Genomic DNA, 12799 nt, shown 5'->3' on the forward strand with positions numbered 1-12799 from the left:
TAAAAAGAAATGGTTCAATTGGCCAACACTAGGCTGAACAATGTATGTGGATTTAAGGTGTTGCTTATGATTATGTGCCCTCCTAATATTATGACAATTCAATTGAAGATAAAAGAATCCAGCTTTTGGCTATATTAAAAGTGAAAATTTTGAAGAAACTATAGTGTCTATAGAGCTTCATATGACAAAGGAAAACAACAGTTGTCATGAGAAGAAAACTAGAATTTGAAATTTCAGACCAGCAGGTGAACCTATCATATCTAAACAGGCTGACTCTGAAGCCACCCTTCAGAGTCGATGAATGTCATGCTTGTCAACTGCTCCACAGCTTCAACGCTCAACGTCTTTTCCCAGCTCACCCGCTTGGAAGTGTCAGATCCAGGTCCATGGTTACCATACTCCGCAAAAGTTAATTGGTTCCTAAGCAAAACCCATTAAAATCAATCAATTATATGAGTTTACTGATCGAGTATATCTAAAAGAAACTTACTCATGGCCGGTAAAAGACCAGGCTTCCCAACCACCAGGCTGTATAATGTCTGAAAATTTGCAGTTATAGAATAACACCCTGGAAAAACCTCTCCACGGCCTCCCCAGGAAAGTTGTACCACTGCCATAAACATTGCAGTTCTTGAAAACAAAACCGTTTGCATCATTTGGGTTTGTTCTTCCTTGTGCTGTGATAAAACCTGGCAGACCTGGCTCTAACTCTCCTCCGAGAAAATGTATAGCAGAATCCTACAGATAGTAATGATAAACAAATTTAAGAATAATCTCATGTTCCTTCATATATCATCCTTATTATATAATCACCAAATTAATTAAGTTTAAATTACCTCATAGATAGATTGGCCACTACCAAAGATGAAATCAACAGCACCTTCAATGGTGCAACGCTTGAAGTAATGCCGGCCTTGATCATCCCACAAAGTATCTTGCAAACTCAAGAAGCCACATTTATAGAAGAAAGACTTGTCACCGGAAACCATTGCAGCAACCGCCGGTACCCGAGGATTTTTGCTATTCGGACTGTTGTATGAATTCTGTTCGTTCATATCGTTACAAGGAAAAACTTCAGAAGATTGACCTTTGATGATATCACTATATATGACAATGAATTTAAAACCTTTCAGGAATCATCAAGTAGAAGAGGAGTGATTTCTACCACGAAGCTCATGGATTCGACAACAATATTATCAGCTAAAGATGAGAAAGTAGGGCTTTGTAGAAGTGATTGATGATCATCCCAAATAACCGACGTTGATCTCTTTCCAGCTCCTTTAAGAATTATAAATGGCTTATCATAGGGAATCTTCACCTTCTCCCTATATAGGCATACAGTGTTTCTGTCATTAACATACATGCAAAAGTATGTATCGATCGGCTTTGTAGAAATGAAATCCTTGAAAGTTATTTTTCCATAAACATTTTACCTGTATGTGCCGGCTTTGATATGGATACAAAACCAGTTTCTGTTATTGGGTGGAACGTGGTTTATAGCTGATTGAATGGTGGAAAAGTTGCCATGCCCTGACTGATCAACTAACAATTTTTTGCATCTTCCCTCTGCTGATCCTTGTTGAAAACTCAGGAAGAGAGCAATGAATAGACAGTAACAGCAATGAAGGAATGGCATCATCAAGAATGTCAACAAGCATGCAAAAAGATAATAATAATAATGAAGAAAAGAGAAAGGGAAAAGAAGGGCTAAAATGGAGTTGAATGGAGGAGAGGAGAAGAATGAACAATGTTGGTATTTACATTGTAACTAGAAAAAGTTCTTTTAAAGGAAAAAAAAAACTGCCGAAGGGTTTTGGAGGGAAACTTGAAAGTCAAGGGTCTGTTTATGGAAAATATATATTGTGATTAAGCATCAATTAGAATTAACTGATTTTGATTTATATGATTTTGTTTCCTTTTTATTTCTTTTTTTTTTTTTTGGTTTGGACATAATTATTTCCAGCAACATTTTTCCTCTTTGGTAGTTGGAAAGCGCTCTAGCACTCAAGCATTTTACCCTTGCAAAACATTAGAAGAACCCAAAATAGAAAAAAAATAATATCCAAGGAAAAATAACATGGAGCTTGATTTGGGTAAATAAGAGATTTTGATTTAAACCAATCATGGGGAACCTTGTGTAATTAATTAAATGAGGAAAACATTGTAACAACAAATGCCTTTGCCATTCATATATTTCAAAGTGAATGTTCGAACCTCCTTGACTAAACCTTCTTAGTTGGTCTCCAGTCTATTCCCTTTCTTTTGGTTTTTCCTTTTCTGGACAGCATTTGAAGACATCATAAGGGAAATTCATGATCCTTGCTTTAGCCTTTAACTTGCAGTTATAGAATCTTTTTTCCATTTTTTTTTTTTACATTTATCAACCATGAACAAGGCAACAAAGAAATTATGTCGCCCCAACACACGTTGGAGCAAAGGGAAAAAGAACAAAAATAAATAATTCCCCATGCATGCTCAATTTTTTGAATAAAGGAATGTAATATTGTCTTTTTATTCCTTTGCTTGGTACAGTTGAAAAACGGAAATAAAGAACTGAAAACTCTATCTGATGTTTAATAGTTTTACCCTTCATTTTCTGTAGAAAAAATGATTAATTCAATCATTCCTAATCCTCCCGATTATGAATTATTTGTTTATAGGAGAATGAAACCTACTCTCCTTTTCTCCCATTTTTCTCTCCTACCATTACCAAGTATGAGTAAAATCCTCTGTCGCCCTTTTCTTCGACCCAACCGTTTCCATCTACCCATTTCTCTCCCAACATCCTACCACTAGTGAAGGTCTGTGGTTTATGTTAGGTCACCACATCAGTCTCCCATTTCTCTTATTAGTATTAGCAAATGTAGTGATGCATCATACTGATTCAGGCATGTTGTTAACACTTTTTCTTTACAATGGAGAACAACCCTTGATCCTAAGACTCGGCAAGATCCACTTATATTCTTCTATTGTAACAGAACCACAGCACAGTCATCTATGGGGAAAGGTTTTCCTTCCAATACCACTTCCACATTCACGGTGACTCATCCGCTTAATACTGTCAAGGATGATTTTCTGAACCATTAATCTCTGTTAAAATTTGGCCATTGTATACTTAATTCAGCACATACATGATTCACAGGATTAATTAAAAACCCAACAGATAATCATTTTTCTGCTTCACTTGGCCACTGGTTAGCAAAAATAATTTTGCGCTACATGATAAACCAATGCAAAGGGAAGGCACTAGACTCAGTGCAACCAGAACATAGGCCTTGTAGTTATAATCAAAGAAAACATGAGGCTGGTTTCCAGTTCAACATAATGGAAAATCAAACACCATGTCATGCTGCTGCAATCTAAAGCGGCAAAATGAAATAACAATCACACAATGACCAACCAGAAATGGGTGTCCACTAAATAGCGAAAGGAAATGTTTTCTCAAGCAAATTTTGAGAGGAAAAAAACCAAGTACCATACAAATACATATCGCTTAACATCTACTTGAACAGATTACGAAAATAAAATTATGAGCCACTCAAAAGACACTATCAAAATGCATTAAACTTAACCGGAATGTTTTCAACTTTGTCTATGATCAATATTTGATAGGAGCAATAACAGCCAACTGGGCACCAAGCTTCTCCTCAGCAGCCTTCTCAGCTTTAACCCTAAGCTTATTGAGTTGCTTCCTTCTCTCATATGCCACTTGAGCTCTCTCCTTCCTCTTCCTCTCAAGCTCCTGGAGGGAAGTACAAAGCAACAGAAAGTTAAAAGATGTTATTCCAAGGTTTATATTGTGGTATGTAGTCAGAAAGATGAAAAAACCGCCCAATAGCCCACACACAAATTAAGACTTTTTCATCCAAGCAAAAAAAAAAACGCAATAGGCAGGCAGAACAGTAAAAGCACTAATAAACTTTAAAGGAAAACAAGCCAACATCAATATTCAAGGCCTTTATAGGTAACGAAAGTATAGAGGAACAAACATCAGAAATCTATACAATAAACCCCAATTCCACACTAAAAAGTCAGGCAAAAAGCATTGAAACATAAACTGTATTTAAATAATTGAGCAGGATAACCAATCTTCACCTTGATAGTGTCATAGTGGTTCCATCCAACCTCAGATGAGAGCTTGCCCAATAAGCAGTACTTATGTCCTTTCTGAAGCCTCAAAACCCTAATTTAAAAACCAAAAGAACAATAAAAACATTGAGCACAACTAGTCATTGAAACAAGTGAATCCAATTCTAATTCCGCAAAAGAAATCGACCACCGCAAAACTCACTTGAGAGCATCGGGAATCACCATCCTCTTCATCTTATCGTAGGGAGCCGGAATTCCCTCATAAGCCTTCAATCGAGCAAGAGCTGCTGCACCACGCTTAGTCTTGTGAGGAATCATCCTGCAATGAAAACAAACATTAACAAAAATATCAATAATCATCAATCAAAATACACCATAATTCATAACGACGCAAAGTTCATACTTCATAATGAACAATGCAAGAGTTTATTCTTCATAATTAAGCTAAACAGCCTTCCTTTATGAACATCAATAAACCTTCTCGATCAGTATTCCATATATTCAGCAATAATGACCTAAAGCACACTCATAACATTTCACTTGTTTCCTACATTTTCCCAATAACCAACAATGAGAAAACAGAAAATCTATCCTAAAACTTCAAAGTAAACTTTTCCCATTTACCAACTCTAATACCAATCATCAGAAAAGCGCAATTTTCATTCCTTTTCTCTATATCATCTCCAATAACCAAATAATAAACTTAAAAGAAACAAAAAAATTCCATCAAAATATTCACAATAAACTCATCCCAATTACCAAGCACCCAAAATAAAAAGCATTCCTTTCCTTCACACCACCACAGATACCCTCAAACACCCCTCCTCCCCAATAAAACAACAAAAAACGACCTTAAAAACATACCCACGAATGGTACGCCAGAGGATCTTGGCAGGAGCACGGAAGTGGATGGGACCATGAGAAGGCTTAGTGTTCATACGCTTCCTCAAGAACCTCATGTACTTCATCTTCTGCCTCACCAATCCACCCGACATGCATATCTCTTCACATCTCACCACCACAACTTTTTGCCCATTCAGCAACTCCTTGGCCAATATGGAGGCCAGCCTTCCTAGCATGTGGTGCCTTGCATCCACCACCACCTTCTTGGCGCAGATCCCTGACCCTGACACCATGTTTTATTTTTGCTCTCTTCTTTACCTGGAAGCTCAAGACAGCTGCTGCTGCTTCTCCCGATTGAAAATGAAAAGAGGTTAGGGTTTTGTGGGGTTAGGTTTTATAATTGGTTCTTTCTTGTGGACTTCTTGTGTGGATTTCGGTTTTGGTGATTATGGGCTTTTGGGTAGAGAATCTTGACACATAGCTTTGTTTCAAATGGGCTCTTAATGTGATTGGGCCTAATTTGTAGCCCGAGTTCCAGCCCAACAAACTAATTCTTCTTTTTCTTTTTTGTTCAGAAAATCTTATTGCATATTATAAGGCAGCTATAGTCTTTTGATTTCAATAATCATATATTACTATCAAAATTTATTAAAAACATATAATAAATTTATATTTTACCTTCAAGTTAAGCATTCCCAAAGTTGAGCCTGGTGCTGATGAGTTTTATTTCCAGGGAATATATATTTTTTTAATTTAATTTTTAGATTTTTCATATGCTTCTAATTTTTTCTTACCATCATAATTTAAAACAATATTAACTGAAAAACCAAGATTAGTTATAAAATTAACATCAGATCAAATATCAATCCAACAATTACAAAACCAGCTTTAAACGTGGTTTGACTTATCAAATATCGAATCAGATTGAAGAATTTTGATACATTCTATGTAACTTATGAGGGAAGATGTGGTAAAAATGTCACTATCACATATACTAGAGCTGCATGTTGTAGAAAGAAGTTTGTAGTTCTATGTACATATAGTCTGTCGAGTCAAGCTGACTTTCAATTACATTGATTTCTGATGTGTCGAGAGAGGAAGAAATTTAATTAAGCAGAGAAACCCCACACGCTGAAACCTTCTACGTACAAATGAAGCAGCAAGGACAAATATTAAAGACGAGGCAAAGCATGGCCAAACCCAAAAACAGAAAGCAAAAAACGTGGTGGAGGCCAGGGAGGTGTATATGTGATGTTGAACCTTCCCCAAAGCCAGATTTGATCCAAAATGACAAAGGTCGGGGGCCCCAAAAAGGTCGGCAATAGCTGAGTGCAGCCTAATAGTACAAAATCTTGATTTCTGACGAGTCAACCCACGGCCATGCAAGAAGGTACGGGACCTTCGTTGACTTTCCCACCTCTTCCTCTTAATCATATGTACACCATTGCCAATCATTTCAATTTAGAACAGGTACCTTTGCAGAACCCTGTCTCCCCATTTTCCTTTCTTTTCTTCCCTCTTCCACAACGCCTTCCTCAGCCTCAAAATTAGTAAGAAAGAAGAAAGAGAGAGAGAGAGAGATATGTACCATCAAAATCAAAAGGATAATGTTTCAAATGACCCAAAGTTATTTCCAAGTCTAACGAAGTTACATTGCTTCAGTAAATTTCACGAATAAGAACAAGAATGGGAAATGAAAGAGAGAAGTTAAAACATCAATCTTCAAATAAAAACACTTAGCGAGAAGTTTTACTCTTACAGGGAAAAATATCAAATACAAGTATATGTAGAAAGTTTGCTGATCAGAGAGAGTGCATCTGGGCTCACTGACACTACTGCTACTATATGTTTCCATGACAAATTCAAAATATCCATTGAAGAAGGTTATTGGAAAGAGCCAAATGTGGGTATCTTTGACTGGACAAGGCAGCTCAATATTTTCCCTCAACCTCGATTCCCCATCACATTACATGCTGCCGTTTGCTTGAATGAAAGTGAATATTTGTTGAACCGAGCTCGCAATATCTTCTGCGCTGAACCTAGCTTCACTTGCAACCTGCATATATAGGCAGAGTTTTTAAGAAAAGATATAACTATGGAATCCTAGCAATGCTTTGTTTATCCATTCATGTTATCATAGCATAGGAGTAAAGGAATTTGTGGTGAAAAAAGAAAGATTATTGAAAGAATTGGAAGGAGAAAAATATTTATATACCTTAACATTAAATGAATATAGAACTGTTTGCTCAATGGTGGTGATGTTGGTGTGAAGGATATTAAGCTGCAAATCTTCTAGAGCTGCTATGGTCTTAATGAGTTGGCCTGGTCTTCTCCTAGACAGGATCTTAATCATAGCATCAAACCCTAAAAGCTTGACTTCAACATCTGCCAGGCAAGATTTGTTTTCAGCTGTTTCTTCGCGGAGTCCAGTATCGAAGTCCACAAGCTTGATTTGATCATTCGGGAGAGACATAGGAGCTGGAAAGAACGGTTGTTGTTGCTGTTGAATTGCCATGGAGGTATCTCCCATTGGACGTGATGAAGCTTCTCCATACAATCTTCTTCGTTTCTGAGATTCCAGGCATTGAAGAAGTTGCTCTAATTCTCTCACAAATTCTATGGCTCCACCAATAATTGAGGCTTGATCTCCCTGCAAAAACCAGAATAAATCTGTCTTTTAGTACAAACAAAGAAGAAAAAAGAAGAGATCGATTAATCTTGATTAATCATTTTCAGAATACCCTTTGCACGTATGAGCCTGGCATGAGGGACCTCAAGACTCGAAGATGCTCATTCATTTGCTTCCTTCGATTTCTTTCAACAGCTATGTGAGTCATCCGCTGGCTCTCAACTTCTTCACTTGTTTTGATAGTTCTTGGTCTCTTTCTCTTGTTCTTAGCTTCAGTTGTTGCGTTTTTGTTTTGAACATGATCTTCTCCAAGAAAACGAAGTTGCACTGATGCATTATCTGAAACCCTAGCTTCTTCATCTTCTCTATTCCCCTTTTCTTCCACTAATATTCCTGTAGCTCTATTCTCCACATTCTCAATCCCAGATGGAGGAACCATCAACGATTGATCCTCTAACCTGTCGTTTAAAACTGGAAACCTGAGAAAGTAACCAGCCGGGTCAATCCCAGTTTCTTCTTCAGGGATCCTTGTTTGGTTTAACGCTAATTTGGGACCAAAATCTGCAAAGTGCATAACATCAGCAAAGCTCAGTTTATCATAAGAAGTTGGGGTACTACTGCAAAACCCAGATGAAGATATCTGTTGCTGTTGTTGAGGATTGTTCAGCATATAATCAATCATTCCGTTGTTATCACCAGAAGTTTCACCAATCCGTGGCTGCTTCATTAGCTGGTCTTGATGATGATGATGATGATGGTCATGACCGTGATGGTCTAAAGAATAATCTAGCCCAGTAAAATTTGCCTGAAAGAAATCAAGTTTGTAGCAGAATAACATGGTGATGAAAAGATTCTTTTTTTTTTTTTCTTTTAAACAAAAAGATACGGAAAAAGTGAAGGAGATAAGATTATGAGCTCTGAGTACCGAGTAGTTTTCTTCTTTCTCCATTGCTGTATATATATATACAGTGATGACTTTAATCAATAACCCTAAGTCACGTCAATCCGTGTAGAGACAAACCCTTGGTAAAAAAATCCTCACATAGATTCTCCATGCACCTGAAACAGTAACAAATCCTTGTTAAGTTACAGCAAGTAAATAAAAATATCTTGCAGAATTAGGAATGATAAACAAAATCACCATTGAAACATGTAGCATATAGACACCATGACAACATAAAAGATTATTCGACAAACAAAATTTACATCGTACCAATAACGAGCCTTTGACCTAATGGTCAGGCATCTATCTTAACAAGGAGGTGAAGTTTACAAGTTTAAGATTTACTCTAGTCTACGTCCTTGGGAACAATTAAGCTGATGGGAATCAGAGAGAAACAGATAATAAGACAAGAGTGAAAATGAAGTGGGATAGTTGATATTTGAAGGGCAGAAACGCATGGGGTACCACCAAGGGAAAGAGATGGTTTTGTATGAAATGAAAGCTTTGGGGAGGGTGAGGTGGTGAGTCGTGTCTTATGTAGTGGGTCAGGGAGCAGGGTTTGCCCGTAAGATCTGGGTTTGACTTTGGGATCGATGGCAGGAAGAGAGAGAGTAGGGAGAAGGAGCCTGTGGATTAATAATGTACACCTCACAGTTGCACCTCCCTTTCACCTCCCTGTTATTTATGTGTTTCACAGGCCACCAACGCTCTTTCCCTTGCTTTTTACCACCTCTTTTCATGACCTTAGTTAACTCTCTCATGGCTGCGGATTTCATCGTTCGAAAGCTTTCAACTTTGAAAATTTAGAAAATCAAATTTTTTCATGACTTTGAGGTAATTAATTATTGAGTAAGATATTAATTAGAACCAAACGAAGGAAAAAGACAAAAGTTAGAATTAACCGACCAACTCCAAGCCTTTTTTTTCTTTTCCAATTATTAAGTTGGAATTTAAAATTTTGTTGGTATTGGAGCACATGGATAAAGATGCAGCTTGTATTAATTAATTAGATATGTCTGGGACCATTAATTTATTGAATAGCAAGATATATATATAAAGTGTGATATTTTCATATAAAAACAAGTTACATTTATATCAAGTTGAATTCCTCTTTTATAATAATGAATTAATTTATAATTAATTTCAAGATAATTTAAAGCATGTACTTTTCTTCAGAAGTAATTAAAATCAAAGGGAGAATATAAACCTAAAGACTAACATTTTTTGAATATAAGATATAGAATATAATGAGTTTATATCTCCATCACGTGACACTTTAAACAAACTTTGTCCAAACAATAATTATCTCCCTAATACATAATTTAGTATCAAAAATCTCTTATCTTTCTAAATAGAAGTTCCATGGTGACATGAACAAGGAATATTATTAGTTTTCCACACTTGTCCAATCACAAATACCCAAGGCTAACCTTTCGTACTGTTCTGTTCAATACATTTGATCAGTGATTAGCTTCAATTATTCATGTTCCTATGTATATTTACAAGGGTTCATATCTTTTAAACGATAATTTTTCCTTTGATTATTGATAGGTTGGAAAAGTAAGCTAGCATGGATCATAATGATTAAGGAAAATTAATTATTTTTCCCTGTCGATATACCAATATAATAACCTGAAAGATTGAGAGACCGTTAATTCAAAGTTGGAAAATTAAAAGTTAAAATGAAGGTGAGGATTCACATGATACAAGTGACGCTTTTAACTCAAAACACGACGAGGAGCTTTTGTCTCAGGAGCAAGTGGTTTTCTTTGTTACTTGTATTTCCACTTTATCGAAAGGGCATTGTTGGATGATAATGGTTAACATGTCTAGAAACCAGTATTCTATTGACGTACGAAAGTGGAAAACAGAAATAATGAGGAAATATATCGGGAATTTTGACTCATTCCAGATAATCACATTCAGTTAACCTTATAGCCTGCGGAAATACCTGAAAGAATAATGGTTGAACATGCATAACGTTTACCTGTAGAATAGAAACACACGATAAAAGGAAACAATGCAGACACCACAGGATTACGATGCAACCTCATGAAGGAAAATGGAAATCAAGATAATACTTAAAAGAATATCTCATGGAGATAAGAATGTAACTAAATTGCTAGGAAGTTCCTGAACTGAGGTGGGGAATTGTGCCACCTTTCTCCTAGTTTTTCACTTTAGGTTGGAGAGCTATAATGGAACAAAACACTGCCTGTGTCCGAAATTATCATTGGAACTGTTCAGTTCCAGAATCCAGCAAAACATTATCTCAGGCTGAGTACAAACTCAAGCAGTAGCTCCCACCTTGCTGTTCACTTTAAACATAAACTATATTACTCAATATGGAAAAGTATGCATCTACGTGACCAGAGACCTCAACACCAGCAAAGCACCTTAGAAACCTTTGGATGCATGCAACTCAAGATTGGGTTCACCAATACCATGCAATACTGCAGTATGAACTGCCTCAACTCCAATTCAACTCTGTCCTTCAAGAGCGTCGTATTTCTCCATGTGAAAAGCATAAAATCACACACTCATCCAAATGAAGGAAAACCAAATCACGATGTGTATTCAAAAGGCTGAGGGGGCTGGGGTTCATCATCAACAGCCATAGCTGATGAAGAACTCTGCTGTCCTGCTGCTGATCCACCAGCTGCAGATGCCATGGATGCAGGTGCATCTGTTAGAGAGAGCACTTCGGGTTCATCAGGGTGCAGGTCTCTAAGAAGAACAAACCCAGATGGTGCCAACTTCACTGGCACATATCTGCTGTCTTCTAAAAACTTGATGAATTTCTCTTGAGCAGGAACCACTCTGGCGGGGTTGGTCAAAATCTCAAACGAAGGCTCAGGCTCCACTTTCTTCTCTGGAGGGTTATCAACCTGTCCAATAAAAAGAATCAATGAGAGAAGGTAAATATAACATTTTTGGTTGATCATCACCTGACCTAATCTTAAACAACACAAACATGCATCAAAAATATTAAACACACATGGCATTTGAACAGATCTTTTGTCCTTACTTTTACTTTTTAGAGTTATAATGAAATTTAGTCCCCAACCCCAAAAGAAACATCATGAGTTACAATAAATTCTTAAGATTCTTAATTTACATTTAAATGGTTAAGTTATTGACATTATGCCCCATCACTAAGCCCCCACCAGATAAAAGCTTTAATTTCTATAGTTTGAACAGTAAAAGCAAAAGACTCAAGTAATGCTCAAATCCATCATGTGAATATGGCCACAAAATTAATGGTAACTTTATGAATCTTACCTGCATAGCCTCCCCATCCTTCTCACTAGATGATTTCCCTTTTCCAGTACTTGGACCAGTAGATGAGGACTCTGCCCCAGATGATATCTCAGCATTGGCCTTTTGTTCTGCCTCTTTCTTAGCCCTAGCTTTAGCTTTCGCTGAAGTTGACAGGACAGCTGCTGGAAGTTTAACTGCTGATGTAGTGGTGGGCACAGTGGTTGGTTTTGGATACTCAAAAAGTGAAGGTTTTGAATGTGATAAGAATTCAAATCTTGGAACTTTTAGGTCGTAATTCAGTCCAATAAAAGCTGTGGGTGAGAATGACAAGTTCACGAAATAGATGAGGGGATACCAATACCAAAACTGGCTAAAAACAGCAAGACCGACAACTGCAGTAACTTTGTCATGTTTTGTCTTGGAAAGCAATCTTATAGTCACATTCCTCCCACCAGCATCAAGAATCCCAGAGGCCAAGATTGCTCCCATCTTGCTCATTGTGTCTTCATGCTTATCGAGTATTATTTTCTCTAATTGTCGCCTAGATTAAGCGATAAAAAAAAAAGTTGGCTTAATAGAGCAATACAAATGTAGAATTGTTAAACACCCCGAAGAAATGAAGAAAAAGCACAACATATAAATAATAGCAGACCTGAATGTTCCAACACGAGAATCACTGGCTTCATTGATATGGACCATGACCATAGCCATGGCAATGAGGGCACCTTGACGAACAAAATCAACAACATCTGATGTTAAGGGTTCCAGTAATGATATGGCCTCACTCAATCCTGTGCCAGCACATGAAATGCCCACTGCAAGTGCCGCACCATATCGAACATGTGGATTGTAAGATTCAGATAGTAAGGAGACAATTCGAGGAGTCTGCAGTGTTGACCAGACAAAACAGTGAGATCTACAGAAATTCATAGCCCAATGACACAGACCCCAAAGGTACATTAAATTTAGACAGGGAAAAAAGGTACCAAAGACATATAAACCAAACACAACCCCCGCCCCCCCCCCCCCCCCCT

At 37.2% G+C, this 12799-nt stretch overlaps 4 protein-coding genes across 5 annotated transcripts in view; all 4 read right to left on the reverse strand.

The window, feature by feature from the left end:
- On the reverse strand, positions 69-1901 carry LOC18602736 (probable pectinesterase 29). Its single transcript, XM_007034319.2, has 5 exons — positions 1434-1901; positions 1166-1325; positions 837-1043; positions 491-738; positions 69-420 (listed from the first exon to the last, which is right to left on the reverse strand). Exons 1-5 carry the CDS (start codon positions 1637-1639, stop codon positions 261-263), a joined length of 981 nt encoding a protein of 326 aa, XP_007034381.2. The 5' UTR covers positions 1640-1901; the 3' UTR covers positions 69-260.
- LOC18602737 (60S ribosomal protein L13a-4) lies at positions 3385-5327 on the reverse strand. The gene is made up of 4 exons (XM_007034321.2): positions 4954-5327; positions 4292-4408; positions 4096-4183; positions 3385-3742 (listed from the first exon to the last, which is right to left on the reverse strand). The coding sequence occupies exons 1-4, from the start codon at positions 5223-5225 to the stop codon at positions 3599-3601; spliced, it is 621 nt and encodes a 206-aa protein (XP_007034383.1). The 5' UTR covers positions 5226-5327; the 3' UTR covers positions 3385-3598.
- LOC18602738 (transcription factor FAMA) lies at positions 6525-9092 on the reverse strand. 2 transcript variants are annotated; one of them, XM_007034322.2, is made up of 5 exons: positions 8775-9092; positions 8487-8620; positions 7674-8366; positions 7148-7582; positions 6525-6988 (listed from the first exon to the last, which is right to left on the reverse strand). In XM_007034322.2, the coding sequence occupies exons 2-5, from the start codon at positions 8508-8510 to the stop codon at positions 6899-6901; spliced, it is 1242 nt and encodes a 413-aa protein (XP_007034384.2). In that variant the 5' UTR covers positions 8511-8620; positions 8775-9092; the 3' UTR covers positions 6525-6898. The 2 variants fall into 2 exon arrangements, with proteins under 2 accessions (XP_007034384.2, XP_017975523.1); XM_018120034.1 differs by having other exon boundaries at positions 7674-8620.
- LOC18602739 (26S proteasome non-ATPase regulatory subunit 1 homolog A) overlaps positions 10558-12799 on the reverse strand; it is a 6412-nt gene continuing 4170 nt past the window's right edge. Inside the window, exons 11-13 of the mRNA XM_007034323.2 lie at positions 12418-12650; positions 11787-12306; positions 10558-11392 (exon numbers count right to left, since the gene is read on the reverse strand). Coding sequence (XP_007034385.2) covers positions 11069-11392; positions 11787-12306; positions 12418-12650 — 1077 coding nt within the window. The 3' untranslated portion in view covers positions 10558-11068. The remainder of the gene's footprint in view (positions 11393-11786; positions 12307-12417; positions 12651-12799) is intronic.

This window comes from Theobroma cacao, chromosome 4 (genome assembly GCF_000208745.1).
Source record: "Theobroma cacao cultivar B97-61/B2 chromosome 4, Criollo_cocoa_genome_V2, whole genome shotgun sequence".
NCBI classification, from domain to species: Eukaryota; Viridiplantae; Streptophyta; class Magnoliopsida; order Malvales; family Malvaceae; genus Theobroma; species Theobroma cacao.

Coding starts and splice junctions, on each gene's coding strand:
- LOC18602736 (XM_007034319.2), bottom strand. CDS start 1,639: ATGATGCCATTCCTTCATTGCTGTTACTGTCTATTCATTGCTCTCTTC. Junction 739..836: donor GTGGCCAATCTATCTATGAG/GTAATTTAAACT, acceptor TACTATCTGTAG/GATTCTGCTATACATTTTCT. Junction 421..490: donor TGGTCTTTTACCGGCCATGA/GTAAGTTTCTTT, acceptor GGTTTTGCTTAG/GAACCAATTAACTTTTGCGG.
- LOC18602737 (XM_007034321.2), bottom strand. CDS start 5,225: ATGGTGTCAGGGTCAGGGATCTGCGCCAAGAAGGTGGTGGTGGATGCA. Junction 4,184..4,291: donor GTGATTCCCGATGCTCTCAA/GTGAGTTTTGCG, acceptor TTTTTAAATTAG/GGTTTTGAGGCTTCAGAAAG. Junction 3,743..4,095: donor ACCACTATGACACTATCAAG/GTGAAGATTGGT, acceptor ACTTCCCTCCAG/GAGCTTGAGAGGAAGAGGAA.
- LOC18602738 (XM_018120034.1), bottom strand. CDS start 8,510: ATGGAGAAAGAAGAAAACTACTCGGTACTCAGAGCTCATAATCTTATC. Junction 7,583..7,673: donor CAGGCTCATACGTGCAAAGG/GTATTCTGAAAA, acceptor TGGTTTTTGCAG/GGAGATCAAGCCTCAATTAT. Junction 6,989..7,147: donor TATATTCATTTAATGTTAAG/GTATATAAATAT, acceptor CTATATATGCAG/GTTGCAAGTGAAGCTAGGTT.